This window comes from Cottoperca gobio, chromosome 15 (genome assembly GCF_900634415.1).
Source record: "Cottoperca gobio chromosome 15, fCotGob3.1, whole genome shotgun sequence".
NCBI classification, from domain to species: domain Eukaryota; kingdom Metazoa; phylum Chordata; class Actinopteri; order Perciformes; family Bovichtidae; genus Cottoperca; species Cottoperca gobio.
The window spans coordinates 745,548-759,124 of NC_041369.1; the positions used below are offsets into that span (position 1 = coordinate 745,548).

General features: G+C 37.5%; 1 protein-coding gene across 2 annotated transcripts in view; it reads right to left on the reverse strand.

Moving 5' to 3' along the window:
• The window catches only part of col13a1 (collagen, type XIII, alpha 1), a 118,579-nt gene that overhangs the window by 2,755 nt on the left and 102,247 nt on the right, over nucleotides 1-13,577 (reverse strand). The window contains exons 33-35 of one of the 2 annotated variants that reach the window (XM_029450478.1): nucleotides 11,694-11,729; nucleotides 7,493-7,579; nucleotides 4,340-4,378 (exon numbers count right to left, since the gene is read on the reverse strand). In XM_029450478.1, coding sequence (XP_029306338.1) covers nucleotides 4,340-4,378; nucleotides 7,493-7,579; nucleotides 11,694-11,729 — 162 coding nt within the window. Of the gene's footprint in view, nucleotides 1-4,339; nucleotides 4,379-6,301; nucleotides 6,745-7,492; nucleotides 7,580-11,693; nucleotides 11,730-13,577 lie in introns of those variants that run through there. The other variant, XM_029450477.1, reaches the window with a different exon arrangement.

The window sequence follows — 13,577 nt, forward strand, 5'->3', positions numbered from 1 at the left end:
GGCTGGTCATCCTGTAAATGGATTGCTCAGTCACTGTGAATGTTTTCAGAATGTGCTTTAATTCTTTACACTAAAAGAAAGGTGCTGTTATTTATAGGATATTATGCATAAGATCAGATTGGACTGTATGTGGCCCATGAGCTACATTGAGTTTGACACCGCTGCTCTGACGTATACTGTCATCTTGTTAGGCATAAGACTGTCAGATCATGCAACAGCCTCTTGGTTTCCGAGTCCCACAGTGTAGTTCAGAATGTAATGAATGACACCTTATTTATTACGCTCCCTTGAAACAGCCGGACTGCCACCCTTCGTGGTAATATTTCATTTTTATGTGATTCCTGTCTGGTCTGTATTTTTTAGCTGTGCTGGATAAAGTTTGTCAATGTGACGCCACGATATTAACAGAATGAAAAAGCAGAACTCTGGTTTGCACTGGACATCACGACAGCTAGTTCTAAAATATTTCTAAAAGAATATGTTGAGGGATCTTTCCTTTACATTTAAAACATGTTTTGGTGCTTTCAACCACAAATATTATCATCATTAAAAACAAAACCACATCATTCAGTCCATGCTGTGAGGCATGGACACATTCTTTAAATAAAGCAAAGAGGGTTATCATTCCTTTGATAAAATCAGCAAACCAGTTTAAGTGAGCAAACTGTACAGACAGGATGAGGACAATGTGAACATCTTCCACATGAGAAGATATGTTACTCTCCAGTAAGAACAAACTCAGGTAGGCAGTTCCATCTAAACGGAATTCCTTCACATTATTGTTGGTTCTGTTCTTTAGTTGTACTTTTTTTGTACTGCTGAGGACATCATTTAGAAATACAGTGCATGTTTTATCAGCTAGTTTCACCTTTAAGTAACACACAACTAAATGTTTTAATTGGTACACACAAGTGTATCATATCCTCCAGCATGTTGACCCTACAGTAATAACAAAACATAGAACACAATGATCTTTAACCTAAGTCAACTGAATAATTAATTTGAGAAACCTGTGTAAGTTCATCACACTCTACAGGTACTGCACTTGTGCTGTTGCATTAATGAATATACTTCTTCAGTTTGTCAGATAAAACGCAGATGTACACAATAAATGTAAGATGGATGAACTCAATTTAGCTGCTTCAGTTTCAGGTCCTGGTATTGAGCATTTTAATGTAGATATGCTTCACATACCAGTAACAGTCAAAGTCATAATGTGTGCTGTGCGTGAACGATTAGAACTTTTAGAGCATCTGTCCTGACACTGAAGTCCATGACATTAAACCTCAGTTAAACCCGGCCTGCAGCAGCTTTAGCTTGAACCTTAGATACAGTGAAAGAGTTGGACTACACTGAACCACAGATGTCGGTTAAGAGACCACGCGGTTTTGTTCCAGACAACATAGGTTTAAACCCGTCTGAAACTTTGAACTGCAACTAGACTAAAGACCGGTAACCTGAAATGATGCTTTTCAGAAATTAATTTGTCTCTGTTTTTAAATTTGGTCTCTAAAATGTTATGTCCTGTACAGGAAAAACACTTATAACTGATGTAGTGGCACTCTTATGAAACATATTTTGAGAACAAAACCAAAATCCTCAAATGTATATTTAATTATGATTGCCTCTTTGAACACAATCAACACTTTGAACATTTCAGAACATATCCAGATGTAAGTATTTATGATCAATATGACATGAAAATGAAGGCCTGCTCCTAACTCATGCGTGGGTTAGTGTGAGGTACTGTGCAGCAACAGCATGAACATTTTATTGCTGGCAAGGACCCAACAACAATCTCTCATGGCAACATCAAATCCAGGCAGAACACAAACAAAGCTTTCTAAAGAGCAGCAGCATATAATGGATCAGGCTCCACTTCATCAGTCCATCCATTTCTTCAACACTGAGTCACTCGGTAAAGTTAATGAGGTTAGCTTAATGAGCACAGCTACTGCATAACCAATTCTGGTGAATAAAATGTTCTTGATAAAATTAAATAAATTCCATGTCAAGCAGGTTACAGCTTTCTTCATAAATGGATGAGACAATGTGACGATTACAGCAGCATGCCTTAAGGGTGAGAAGCAATACTTCCATCCAACACAACGGGCTGTATACTGTGCCTCAGATTAGAAGACACACAGACAATCTACAAACACTACAGTTAATACACAGAGCATGACAATCATGAAGTAGGAAGTGGCTGTCTATAACATTTAGCAGAACTATGTACAATGAACCAGAAGGAATGCAAGAACTGTGAGCTGTTGCTTTCCTGCTGTACAACTAAACATTTACTTTTCAGGATCTTTCATGCCTGAACTTCAAATGATTCAAGGATTTGGGTTGATGCCCTCCTCCAGAAACAAGTGTTGGCTTTGGAGATGTTAACAGCAAACTGTGTGTGGAATACTTGATTCCAAATCAGATCGTGTTTATCTCATATCTCATCATTTCAGTAGAAACTTTGACTTGACGATCGTTTTAGACCAGAAATCTATAAGTTACTACAGTTGTTAAGAATCATCTTTGGGTATTTGTGGGAATGATAATGTAATAATTGCATTTAATGTAATAAACAATAAACCTGCCCATAATGTGAAAAGATGTTGAACATGTAATATCATTATTTGTTGTGGGTAGTGAGTCCTAGAGCTCCTAGAGCATCATCCCTCACTGGCTTCTCATCCATCACATGCACTGCCAGAGCTGGAGGTACTGCTGTTGAAAAGAGAACCTATGAAACTATATCCTGACATACTTAATTTTTGAGGCTAATACAGATATCAATATTTGGGATAAATCTGCTAACAATATATTGGCGTATATTTTCAACATTAAGACAAAAGACAAAAAAAACCCCAATACAAACTGTCTTGATGCTGATCCCTTACAATGTTTGTATGTATTTATTGTGGCCAGGATATACTGAGCGGGGCATTTCACACTGTAATTCTTTTTAACTTGTACGTGTTCTAACTATATAATGCTGCTGCTGTTTCTAAATGACTTCACACCTAGTTTGATAATAAGATAAGATAATCACGGCAGATGTATCAGCCTGGCCAGATTATTGTTCAGGCTCTCGTACAAACACGTGTGTGTTGCTGTGTTTGTCCTTGCTATAGCACATCATAAAATGCTTATATATTTATCCATGAAATACTTTAATTAAACTTCATCATTTTCATTTAGGCTTGTTATTGGAATATATCATCTATGTTATTACATTTTTTATAAAAATATAAAAAACATAATGAAGCCCCAAAATCAATAAAAGACAATAAAAGTAAAAGAAGAAGAAATATAAAGGTTTTTAACTTTTTTCCTTCACCTATTTTTGTGATAGGAATTGGAAGGAAGAGTAAACTATATTTATATATCTTTATATCTATCTGTGTATACTTTGTAAACTGCATTTGAACTATTTAGCTAAGAGTATATTTAATTGTGTATACAGTTATATTTGTGACCCGTCTGACCTTTTACTGCCTTTTGTCCCTCACAGGGCACCACAGTAATTACAATCCCAAATATAATGTGCGGTCGTTAATTATGAATTATAAGCAAAATGTAAGATAAAAAAACGAATGTTTTACGTGGTCAGCATTTGTATTACATTATAAGCAGGCTTTTAGAATCAGTTTTTATTACTTTAAAAAAAGGGTATATTATGTTATGCACAACTATAACATTATCAGTTTCTACAGGATCATCGTGCTCAGGACCACAGGGCTTTACGTCTGCATGTTCATCAGAACAATATGAGCTTTCTGCCACTGTGTGAACATTTAGTCAAATTAAAAGTAGTGTATATGCAGTGCTGGTTTGTTTTCAACACTTTATCACAAAGAGGAGAGCTCAGTTATCACTTTCCAAATGCTAAAACATAATCTTTCCAGCCCCACAACTCAGTGCAGCATGGTCTATTACAACACAAGAAAACAACATAATACAATAAGTTAATAAGCATTATCCACTTCACATTATGCACAAATATCATGCATCTGTTGACACATTCTTATTCTTACTTTTGCAATCCGGTATTAAAATAACACATAGATATAAAAACCCAATACATAAACACTGTCATACTTATTAAAATAAACAATCTATACAAAAGTTTTGCCATATATTTTTAGGATTTAAATTTTTTTTTCCATGTATAACAGAATAGGGAAAAGTAAAAAAATAAATATCCTATGTACAATCACACAAGCCATTCCAAAGTTATCGTCACTGCAAGGAGAAAGCAAAATGCAACAAATCAAACGTTAGTTGAAACAATGTTCACGTGAAGTTAGCGTTCAGTATGTGAGCTGCTGCAGGGACTTACTTTATTCCAACATCCTGGTACAGGTAAGCCATCGTCTCCCTGAAGGAAGAAAAAACAGATGTGAAGTGAACAATAATGTATGCTGCAGAGATGAACACTATCATCATGCCTCAATCAACAACGCATACAACAGCAGCTTACAATGATATGAAGAAACAAACTGTTGAAATTAGTATTCTCTTTATAAAGCAGCAAAGTGGTAAGAGTTATTATTTTGGCCATCCAGGGTTCTGAAAGTAGAAGTCCTGTTCTACAGTGTGACACTGCAGATGCATGCAGCTCATTGATTAACACTTTGCATTAAAACAGTAATTAGTCATTTTGTCTATTCGTCTGTCTTTCACATTATCATAGTTTTTATTTGTTGAGGAAAAGTGTTACACATTTCACCATAGTTCTCATTTTCAAATATTACTTTAAATATTTTAGTCTCGTTTATGTCAAAAAGGTGATTAACAAGTAATTTTCATAAGAATTGAAGTTGACAAAATGAACACTAATGAATATAAATAACAATGTTTTGAACCGGCATATCATATTCACCATTTACAATCAGTTCATCCTCAGAGTTTGTGGAATATTTAGGATGAATTTGGAATTTGCACAGTGTTTTGTTCTTAATTGCATGACAACACGTTTTGTATTTGCTACAGCTCAGCCATTTGCCACAATAAACTGTAGAGAATAAAAACTTGATTTCACAGATTATTGAATCATACTGGGAGTACTGTGTTTCTATGTTAAGGAACATGAAGGATTTCATTAACAGAAACCTTTGCCGTGTTTAAAGTTACTTCCAGAACCAATGGATGCCCCAACTTTACAACTCTATAATACATTTAAACTAAGAATTTGTGAGTATAAATACAATTAACAAATGAGACCGTAACCAAAAACATTAGTAGTCTCTATATTGAGAAATATCGACATTGTTGGATTTGGCAGTACATTTGGCAAGAGAGATTGCTTCATGAGTGCATGAGGATGGCACTGTTGTCCCAGTGCTAGTGGAAGATGTACAGTTCCTGAGCAAGGCAGGTTGTGAAAAGACTATTAGACCAATAAGAAAATCCCGATTACCATGTTCATCCTCGTCACTAAAGATAAATGGTGCCATTTTAAGAGATCTTTGTGTCAATAACAGGCTGACAGTTTTGTGCAATAGAGACTACCAATATTTTTCAACATGATTTCATGTATTTCAGTAGTTATGCAGAGGATCCATGCTTACATTTCCAAAGACATGTTGACGTGTAAGACACTGCCTTACCTGTGTATATGAAAAATATATATTGTCGATCCCTCCATAACCAGATTTCTAAACCATGATCAAGGTACCTTCCAATACAAAATCACCTAGAATCCATTAGCCTGGCAAAGCCTAACGGAGTTTTTGCTATGAATTCTGAGACGTCCTTAGTTGTACATAACAAGATGTATGTTGGACCAATAAACAGATTAGGGGGAGTGATTAGAAAAGGACATGACTCACTGCCCCACAAAACTCTAACAACCGTTGAACAACTGTTTGATGAACGTTTTGTTTGTTGTAGTTTGTGATGTGATGACACATCTGCTTTACTAATCCCAACACACTGCAGTGCCAACAACTCCTGATAATACATGGAACATGGAGCATTCAGAATCACCCTCTGAGCAGCGTCCACATTTAATCTACCAACTAATCTCAAAATTAGGCAAAGATCAGTGGAAACAAAAGCAGAAACCATGACAAACGGTTGTCTTACTGTACTTAGGAGTGAGAAATTCAATTTGCCGGCTTAAAGTCTACACAGGAAATAAAAACAACAACAGAAAACTGCTTTCCATGCTATTGTCAGGACTCTGGCCTGCGTTGACCAAGTAAATGTGTCTGTTCCGTAGTGCTTTTCACCACCTGTGGTATTCTGATGGCTTGAAGATGGAAAAAATTGGTGCTCCATGCAAGAGGTGGTGTAAGAAACAAGGGGTTATGATGAAAGGCTCTAGCATACTTAAACAACAATTTTAAGGATTTCAATTTAAGATTACATTGTTATGTAATTGGTGATATTAGTCACAATCATAGATCTGCATGTGAAATTAACATGGAAAGTTATAGTAGTTGTGATGGAAAGGTTGAGTTAAGAGAGGAGATGTTTTCGGAGGGAAAGGTTTGTTCTACAGGAGCTCAGTTGGAAAATTTCTGGCTTATAACTAGGTATGTCAACTAAAATAAGTACATGTTAACGTCCATGCAAACATGCATAGTTGCCATAGCCAGGGTTGTGGTTAGGGATCGCTAAAGGCATGCTGGAGAAAATGAAGGGAAAGAACGAACACCATACCACAGGGCAAGGGGCATCCAGCCCGTCCAGGCCAGGTAAGCCCGGTTCACCTTTCTCCCCTTTAAAGCCGCGGAAACCCTGTTTGTGAAATCAACCATTTAAAAGCCAGTTTTGCAGCTTTTGTGTAGCAGAGGAGCGTTGTCCCCCACTACTTGACGGCAAGAAGATCTCCACTTCTGTCCACTGGGTGACTGGATGCAGGTTTCCTAAACATGCAGGCAACCTGGGACCGACAGGAACAAGGCTCACTGAGATGACATTAAAGGATTTGAGGTGTAGAATGTGGTGACCATTTTTTTATTCAATTAGAGGTTAGTTCTCTACAGGAATGGGTTTGATGGGTTCAGGTCTCAGTTTTTGGTTTGTGCAGAACTCTAGTTTGATTGTCTTCCAACCACTCCCTAATTCAGGATGAAGGCTGGAAATTGAGACATAAGGCTCTGGTATCTATTTATACTCATCAGCAGTGGCTGCCTGGTTCCTGTCTGTCTCATTCCTGGAAAAAAGACATTCCTCAGACAAAGTTATGGTCCAAGTAATTTTCACATGAATGCTTTTGACGTCTAATAAAACCTTTTTAATGGATCAAAACTCAATCAACTTTAGGATCTCACCAATTCATCATCACATATCTCCGCATTTCGCTGACAGGCTACAGTGGATACTTGGACCAAACCCTCCCTGAAGTTGATTAGAACCACTGAAAACCAGAGCCAAAAGGAAGCTGACTACTGAATACAAATCTTCTGAGAAACTGTGGATCCATGTTGTATTCTAAGTGCTCCTTCCTTTTGCCTCTTGGTTACACATCGGACTACTGACATACCAACGGACAGGGGGCATCTAATCCAGGTGCTCCTTGGTCTCCCTTATCCCCTTTGGTCCCCCTGTTGCCTTTCTTGCCCCTCTCTCCCTGCAAATAACAGCGTATTAAAAAAGACAAACTTTAGACCTCGCTCATTAAGCCACACATGAAGCAAATGTTTGTTCTTCTGTCAGGTATTCTTAAACATATGTAATTTAGACAATATGAGAAAAAAGTTATCTTAATTCACTCATGTGTTTGGTGTGTCTTTTGCTATTTTCAAAAGACACTATGATTGTGTAATGTGCATGTAGAGGAAAGGGAAGGTAAGTAGAGGGAGTTAGGGAAGAGAGATTAAAGCCAGTGCAGTTGGTGAACAGGTTTCAGGTTTTTTGTTTCAGTAAAAGTAGGTTTTGGAAGACTTGCGAGTGACAAGTGAGAAGGCTGTCATATTTTCATCTTATCATGGAGGATATTCTGCTGAACAAAACATTCAATAGGTACAGGATCATCCTGGATTGTCCAAAACTAAAAGTTGGTAAAATAACAGTGAATATGGACCATGTGAGGTGACTGGCTGCTAGAGAAACACTTGAAATTATTCTAGTTGAGTCATCATTACAAACTACATTACAATCTGTCTGTGCTGCTAATAAGGGCATCAGAGGATGCTGATATGGTAATTTCTAAAGGCATTCAACATTTACTTTTTCTGTCATCAAAGAGGATCTCCAACATTAAAGTCTATTTACAGGTGTTGGGGAGTATTACTGCATATGTGAAATGTAAAAACATGTTAGAGTCTCCCTAAGGGAGCTGTTGTGTTGTGAAGTCCCTTGAGACAGTGTGTGTTGGGGCCAGGGTTCCAAATACTAGAAGCTACGTGGAGCTGGGCTCCACTGAAAGCCTCATCTGAGAAGGAGGAGCTCAAAAATATTGTAATTTTTGGTGCCACTGTTTCTCTTCTGTACACATTTATATTTTGCCATTTATTTAGGTTCCTAAAATAAATAGCAGGCTGATATTAAAGCCCTTGTCAACGTGTGTGTTTATTTGTGCATAACAATTTCCAATCATTTGTGTTTGATGTGTTTGTCTGTTCTTTGTCTGTTCTTTGTAATGGTTGGATCTCAAAACTTCAAGTTAGAAAACAATATAAAATCTGGAGCTGTATAGTTAGAGAGAAATTAATTTGTAGACCTCTGGAGCCTGACAATCATCTCTGCTACAGGCTCCAGTTTACATGAGCTGCTAGCATAACACATAGAATCGCTGACTGAACTGTCAAAGAGCAAGTTGCATTGTTGGTAATGTTTGTCGGTGCCAGGTTTTGACAAGAATTAAGAATGTGTGGAATGAAAAAGACAATATCTCGGTTTCGGTTGCATCAATCCTTTTTTCTTTTTACTGTTCATCATGAGTCTGACAATGTTATAGGAGTGCAATGCTAACTCAGTGTAGTGTTTTAAGTTTGGAGTACTTGATAAGACTCTAACTGTATGCAGTTTACAGGGTAAAACTGGACCAATGCTTCATCCTAATACCAACACCTGCTCACCAAGATCAAAGGCTGTAAAGGATTAGATAAAGAAATGAAAACATTATGTTTAGGGAATACACAGTGATAAGAACAATAATATGCAGCCTGACGGCAATGATCTCCCTGTGCTGTTTTAGCATCACCTACACAACTGGAATCCTGTATTTTAGACTTTCTTCAGGTATAAGGCTTCTGGCTCAAATGTTTTGTCTCAATTGGAAAGCCCAGCTGTGAATGTTGCTAGTAGCAGAGGCTCACATTTAGAAATGAGATCAGTTCATGCAGTCACTGCAAGTAACATGAAACCTTTCTATGTGCAGTCTTTCTATTCTTTGATTGTGTGCCACTTGGGAAGTTATGACACCCAGTCCATGACCCTTTGGTAGTTTGAAAATCATGCCAGGACTACAAATACAGCAAATTAAGTATTGTCAGCTGTTTTGAATGCACTGGTTACATGTTGAAAGGTTCAGTCTGTGTGGAATCTCACCTAACTCACCTATCAACACATTCAATTATCTTAAGAAAGATAGGCTCAGATTCATGCAACATTTCTGGTGAGCTAGCATACATTTAGTCAGTGATGGGAGAGCACTGCCTGTCAATTTGGGGTATGGTTCAGTGGTTGGAGGGACAACATGGATACTTGCAAGGAACAGGTACTGTTAAGTAGGAGTTGGAGAGGTAAAGAGGAGGTGTAAGAGGGGGAAGATTAACCCAGGACTACATTAGAATGCAGGAGGAGGAAGAGCAGGAGGCCAAGGTTTGTGAGAGGGAGAGAGGGCAACCCCGGCAATAAAAAGAGCCACGGAGCAAGGTGGAGGGAAGGAAAAGGGGATAGGAAGACCTGCGGAAACAGAGGAAGACAGGACAAAGAGTAAAAACACCAACCCATAGCTTTGTCTTCAACACTTTCAACTGGACAGTCACTTTCAGGGCTGTTTAACAGGTCTGTATCTGTACATTGAAAATGTTTGATGAGAGGCCAGTTGAAGGTGCTGAGAGAGCTTATGAAATGTGAAGACTTTAAAGATGGGAGTGGAAATATTAAAAGAGTCACAGGTTAATGGGAAGGATACATTCTCTTAGAGGAGGGGTATGTGGACATTAAAAATAGATTTTCTGATACAGTGCAACCTATAGAAGAAATCATTTTGCAGGGCTGATTTTATATTCAGTGCCAATTAAAGGATTTGTTCAATATTTTAGGGAAACATGCTTATTTGCTTTATTGGTGAGAGTAAGAAGATGGATATGAATCTCATTGTTGTGTGTTAAATTGGAAGCTGGGGGAAACAGCTTGATGGTTAGCCTGTCTGAAGCTCAGAGATGCTTTCATCTGGAGTTGTGTTGCTGGTTATCTGGTGAAAATCCAACATTCTCTGTCTTTTAGCTCTGTTTTGGTCTCCTTGGATTCCTGATGGAAATATCTGGCTCTTTATCTGCTAATTGCTCCACTATGTTCGCCAGCGAGTCTCTAACTGTGTGTGTCTGCTGTTTGGAGCTGGACAGGTAGTGAACAGTGGATTTATCAGAGCTCTGTCTTTGAGAAAAGCTGGTGCTGTTGGAAACAACGCTATGAGAGTGGTGAAAATGAACCACAGAAGTTAGATGCGGGGCGTAAACAACAGTGAGCTGAAATTTGATAAAACTCAATTAATAAAAATAAAGCTCTGTAGAACTTGTGGAGTTGGTGATCATTCTCTCTGGAGCAACACTTTTCACCCCCTTACACATACTGAAGTGTACCAGGCCGAAACATTAGCATGCTTGTTTGACATGGCCAGAATAAATAAATGAAATTGAGATTAATCCATTTTTATTCAGAAGATCTGTGTGTGTGCGCTACCTTTGGGTATTTAACATTGGGACTTTATGAACTTAGATTTAATTCCACAAACAAACACTGGGAAGGTGCATCCTCTCAAAGACCGAACTACTACTGATTTGATCAATTGTTATAGCTGTTTAAACACACAGACATAAGACTGATATCCATCTCTCAATTTCAAGTCTAAACTGAATCCTTATAATGTCACATAAAAGATAATAAAACAGAATAACTGTTTAAGGCAAACAAAGCTGCCTCCAAGGTCACTTAACAACAATAATGTATTTTTTTTTATAAAAGAAAATAGTATCTGAGTATTTTCAAACATTATTTGTAATTGTGCATCCATGATGCTCAAAATAAAGTCACTTCTAAATAAATACATTTGCCTCAGAAAAGCAAAAGACAATTTAACATGATTTATTCAGGATCAATAAAAGAAAAATTAAAGCAAACTGACTCATCTGGCCTTCTTTCTATGCTTGATGTCAAAGAGAATATCCAATTTATTGATATTTAGCTCTTTAATTTTCATCTCCTGCTTGAAAGCCTCTTTGAAGTCGCCGGCTGTGCTCAGTTGACTAATATGGCCTCACAAAGCAGTTGCAACAATAATGGCAGAGGTTAAATAATGTTGTGGATGCAAATATCAGCCTGGTCTGTTTTAATATGACTCATAAAGAGTTTAATTCAGTTGTTGAATTCATGAGTAAAAACATATAAGTGACCTGGTCTGTGTGTATTCCACAGATGAATTGTAATGTTTGTCCATTAGCCAGAATCATGTCCTTGGTTGTGCTATTTTGCCATCTATAAAGATAGATGGCAAAATATTATAGGAGGTATCTTACCCGGTTCCCTTTGAGTCCTTGTGGTCCTCCTAAACCCTGCAAAAGGATTGAGAAATAACATTAGAGGCTGTGCATATTTTCCTAACTTTGGGAAATATGCATATTTACTACATCTAGGGAAACCTGCTTGTTTTCCAACTTAGACCATGTTCAAACTGACATTAGCACAGTGTCAAAATAAATGTAGTGCTCTCATTCACTTCAATGGGTCAAAAAAATGCAAGTTGATCCAGGAAGAAAGTTAAACCTGGCTCATCTTTTGCCACAATGCAAAGCAAAGCCTATGGAGTCAGATCAGTCTCAATATCAATAAAGGCACACAGAAGGATTCACAAACGTATTTTGTGAATTATATATAAATGACTCTCTCCCGAAAAATACATTTCAATAGTGGTTAAGTGGTTAACGAAGTTGGTTTCAGTGTAGCTATTATAGAAAACAAAAAATGATGGCACTGATATTTAATTCAACTGTTTTAGACCTTTTCCAAAAGTCATAAAAAGAGCCAGTAAGTACATATAATAAAGCCTTGGAGGCGGAAGAGGATGAATGAACCTGGTTTATGAGTAACCACCCGCCAGGGACACTCTAAAAATAAAGCAAATGCACCCACAACAAGGTAGGGATAATTGCATTGGTCAACACTAAACCTGGCACTAAACCTTTTGACAGGGTTATTGCAAAAAAAACAAGAGCAGAGGGGAAATTCAAGAGCAGACGTTTCACACATGCACAGAGGCAGTGTGAGGAGAAGGGCTGAAGCTGGAGTGCAGGAAATCTGTACAAGCAACAATATATCTGAGTGTAAGCAAAAATATATCTGAGTGCAAGCAACAATATATCTGACTGTAAGCAACAATATATCTGAGTGCAAGCAACAATATATCTGAGTGCAAGTAACAATATATCTGAGTGCAAGCAACAATATATCTGAGTGCAATTATGCAGTTTGAGCAGAAGAAGAACAAATCCAAGCACAAGAAGGGACTATTTTAGTGTGAGGGCATGGTTTTGGAGGAAAGCATTACAACATCTAAGCGTTAAAGGAGTCATGCTCTCAAATGGAAAAACACGCTGTTGAATAAAGATAGTAAAAAATCTTCAGAGGTGGGCTGCCAGAGGCTCCGTCGGAGTCTGAGCTGAAGGAATTTTCGGTGAACCTGCATGATTTTGTCTGATTCAGTTGGTTGATGAAAGGAATGACATCACTACGCGGACCTGTGCACAGACGATGAGCTGTCAAAAACAACACTCCTGGCCAATCCTAGCACTTAAACGCTACACAGGGCGGGTCTTGCCAAGAAAATGTGGGATTCATAATAACTCCCTGTTTACAGGTTCCCTTCCTGTGCATGACATATTAAATCACATTTTTGTGGGAGTGTGCTCATTTGATTGGCTGAAAAGGAAGGAATATATTTGTGGATTTCTATTACATTTATCTAAAATATATTTGTGAAATGTAATTTTGTGGAGAAAGTGATTTATATATAAACCAAAAAATACATTTGTGAATCCTTCTGTGTGCATTGATTAATATTTAGACTGATGTGAGGATATGTGTTTTGTTTTTTAATCATGTGTATCAGGACATATAGAGTATATAAACAAATACATGCAGCATCTCAAAGGTCCTCATAGTGAGATTGCCGTATAGTGAGATACAACCACAAAAATATAAACTAATATCAAGGTCGCACGTTGTGTTTTGATTGGTTGTCAAACTTAAAGAAGGCAAGTCTTATCTAACATGAGCCTGTCTGTGTAAACCACCATTTCAGGCATTTAGACTGATACACTGATAGTGTAGCTTCGCATTTTCAAATCATAAGAGCATAACGTATCTTGATACGTCTTTACATTTTTAATTGATTTTGATATAAA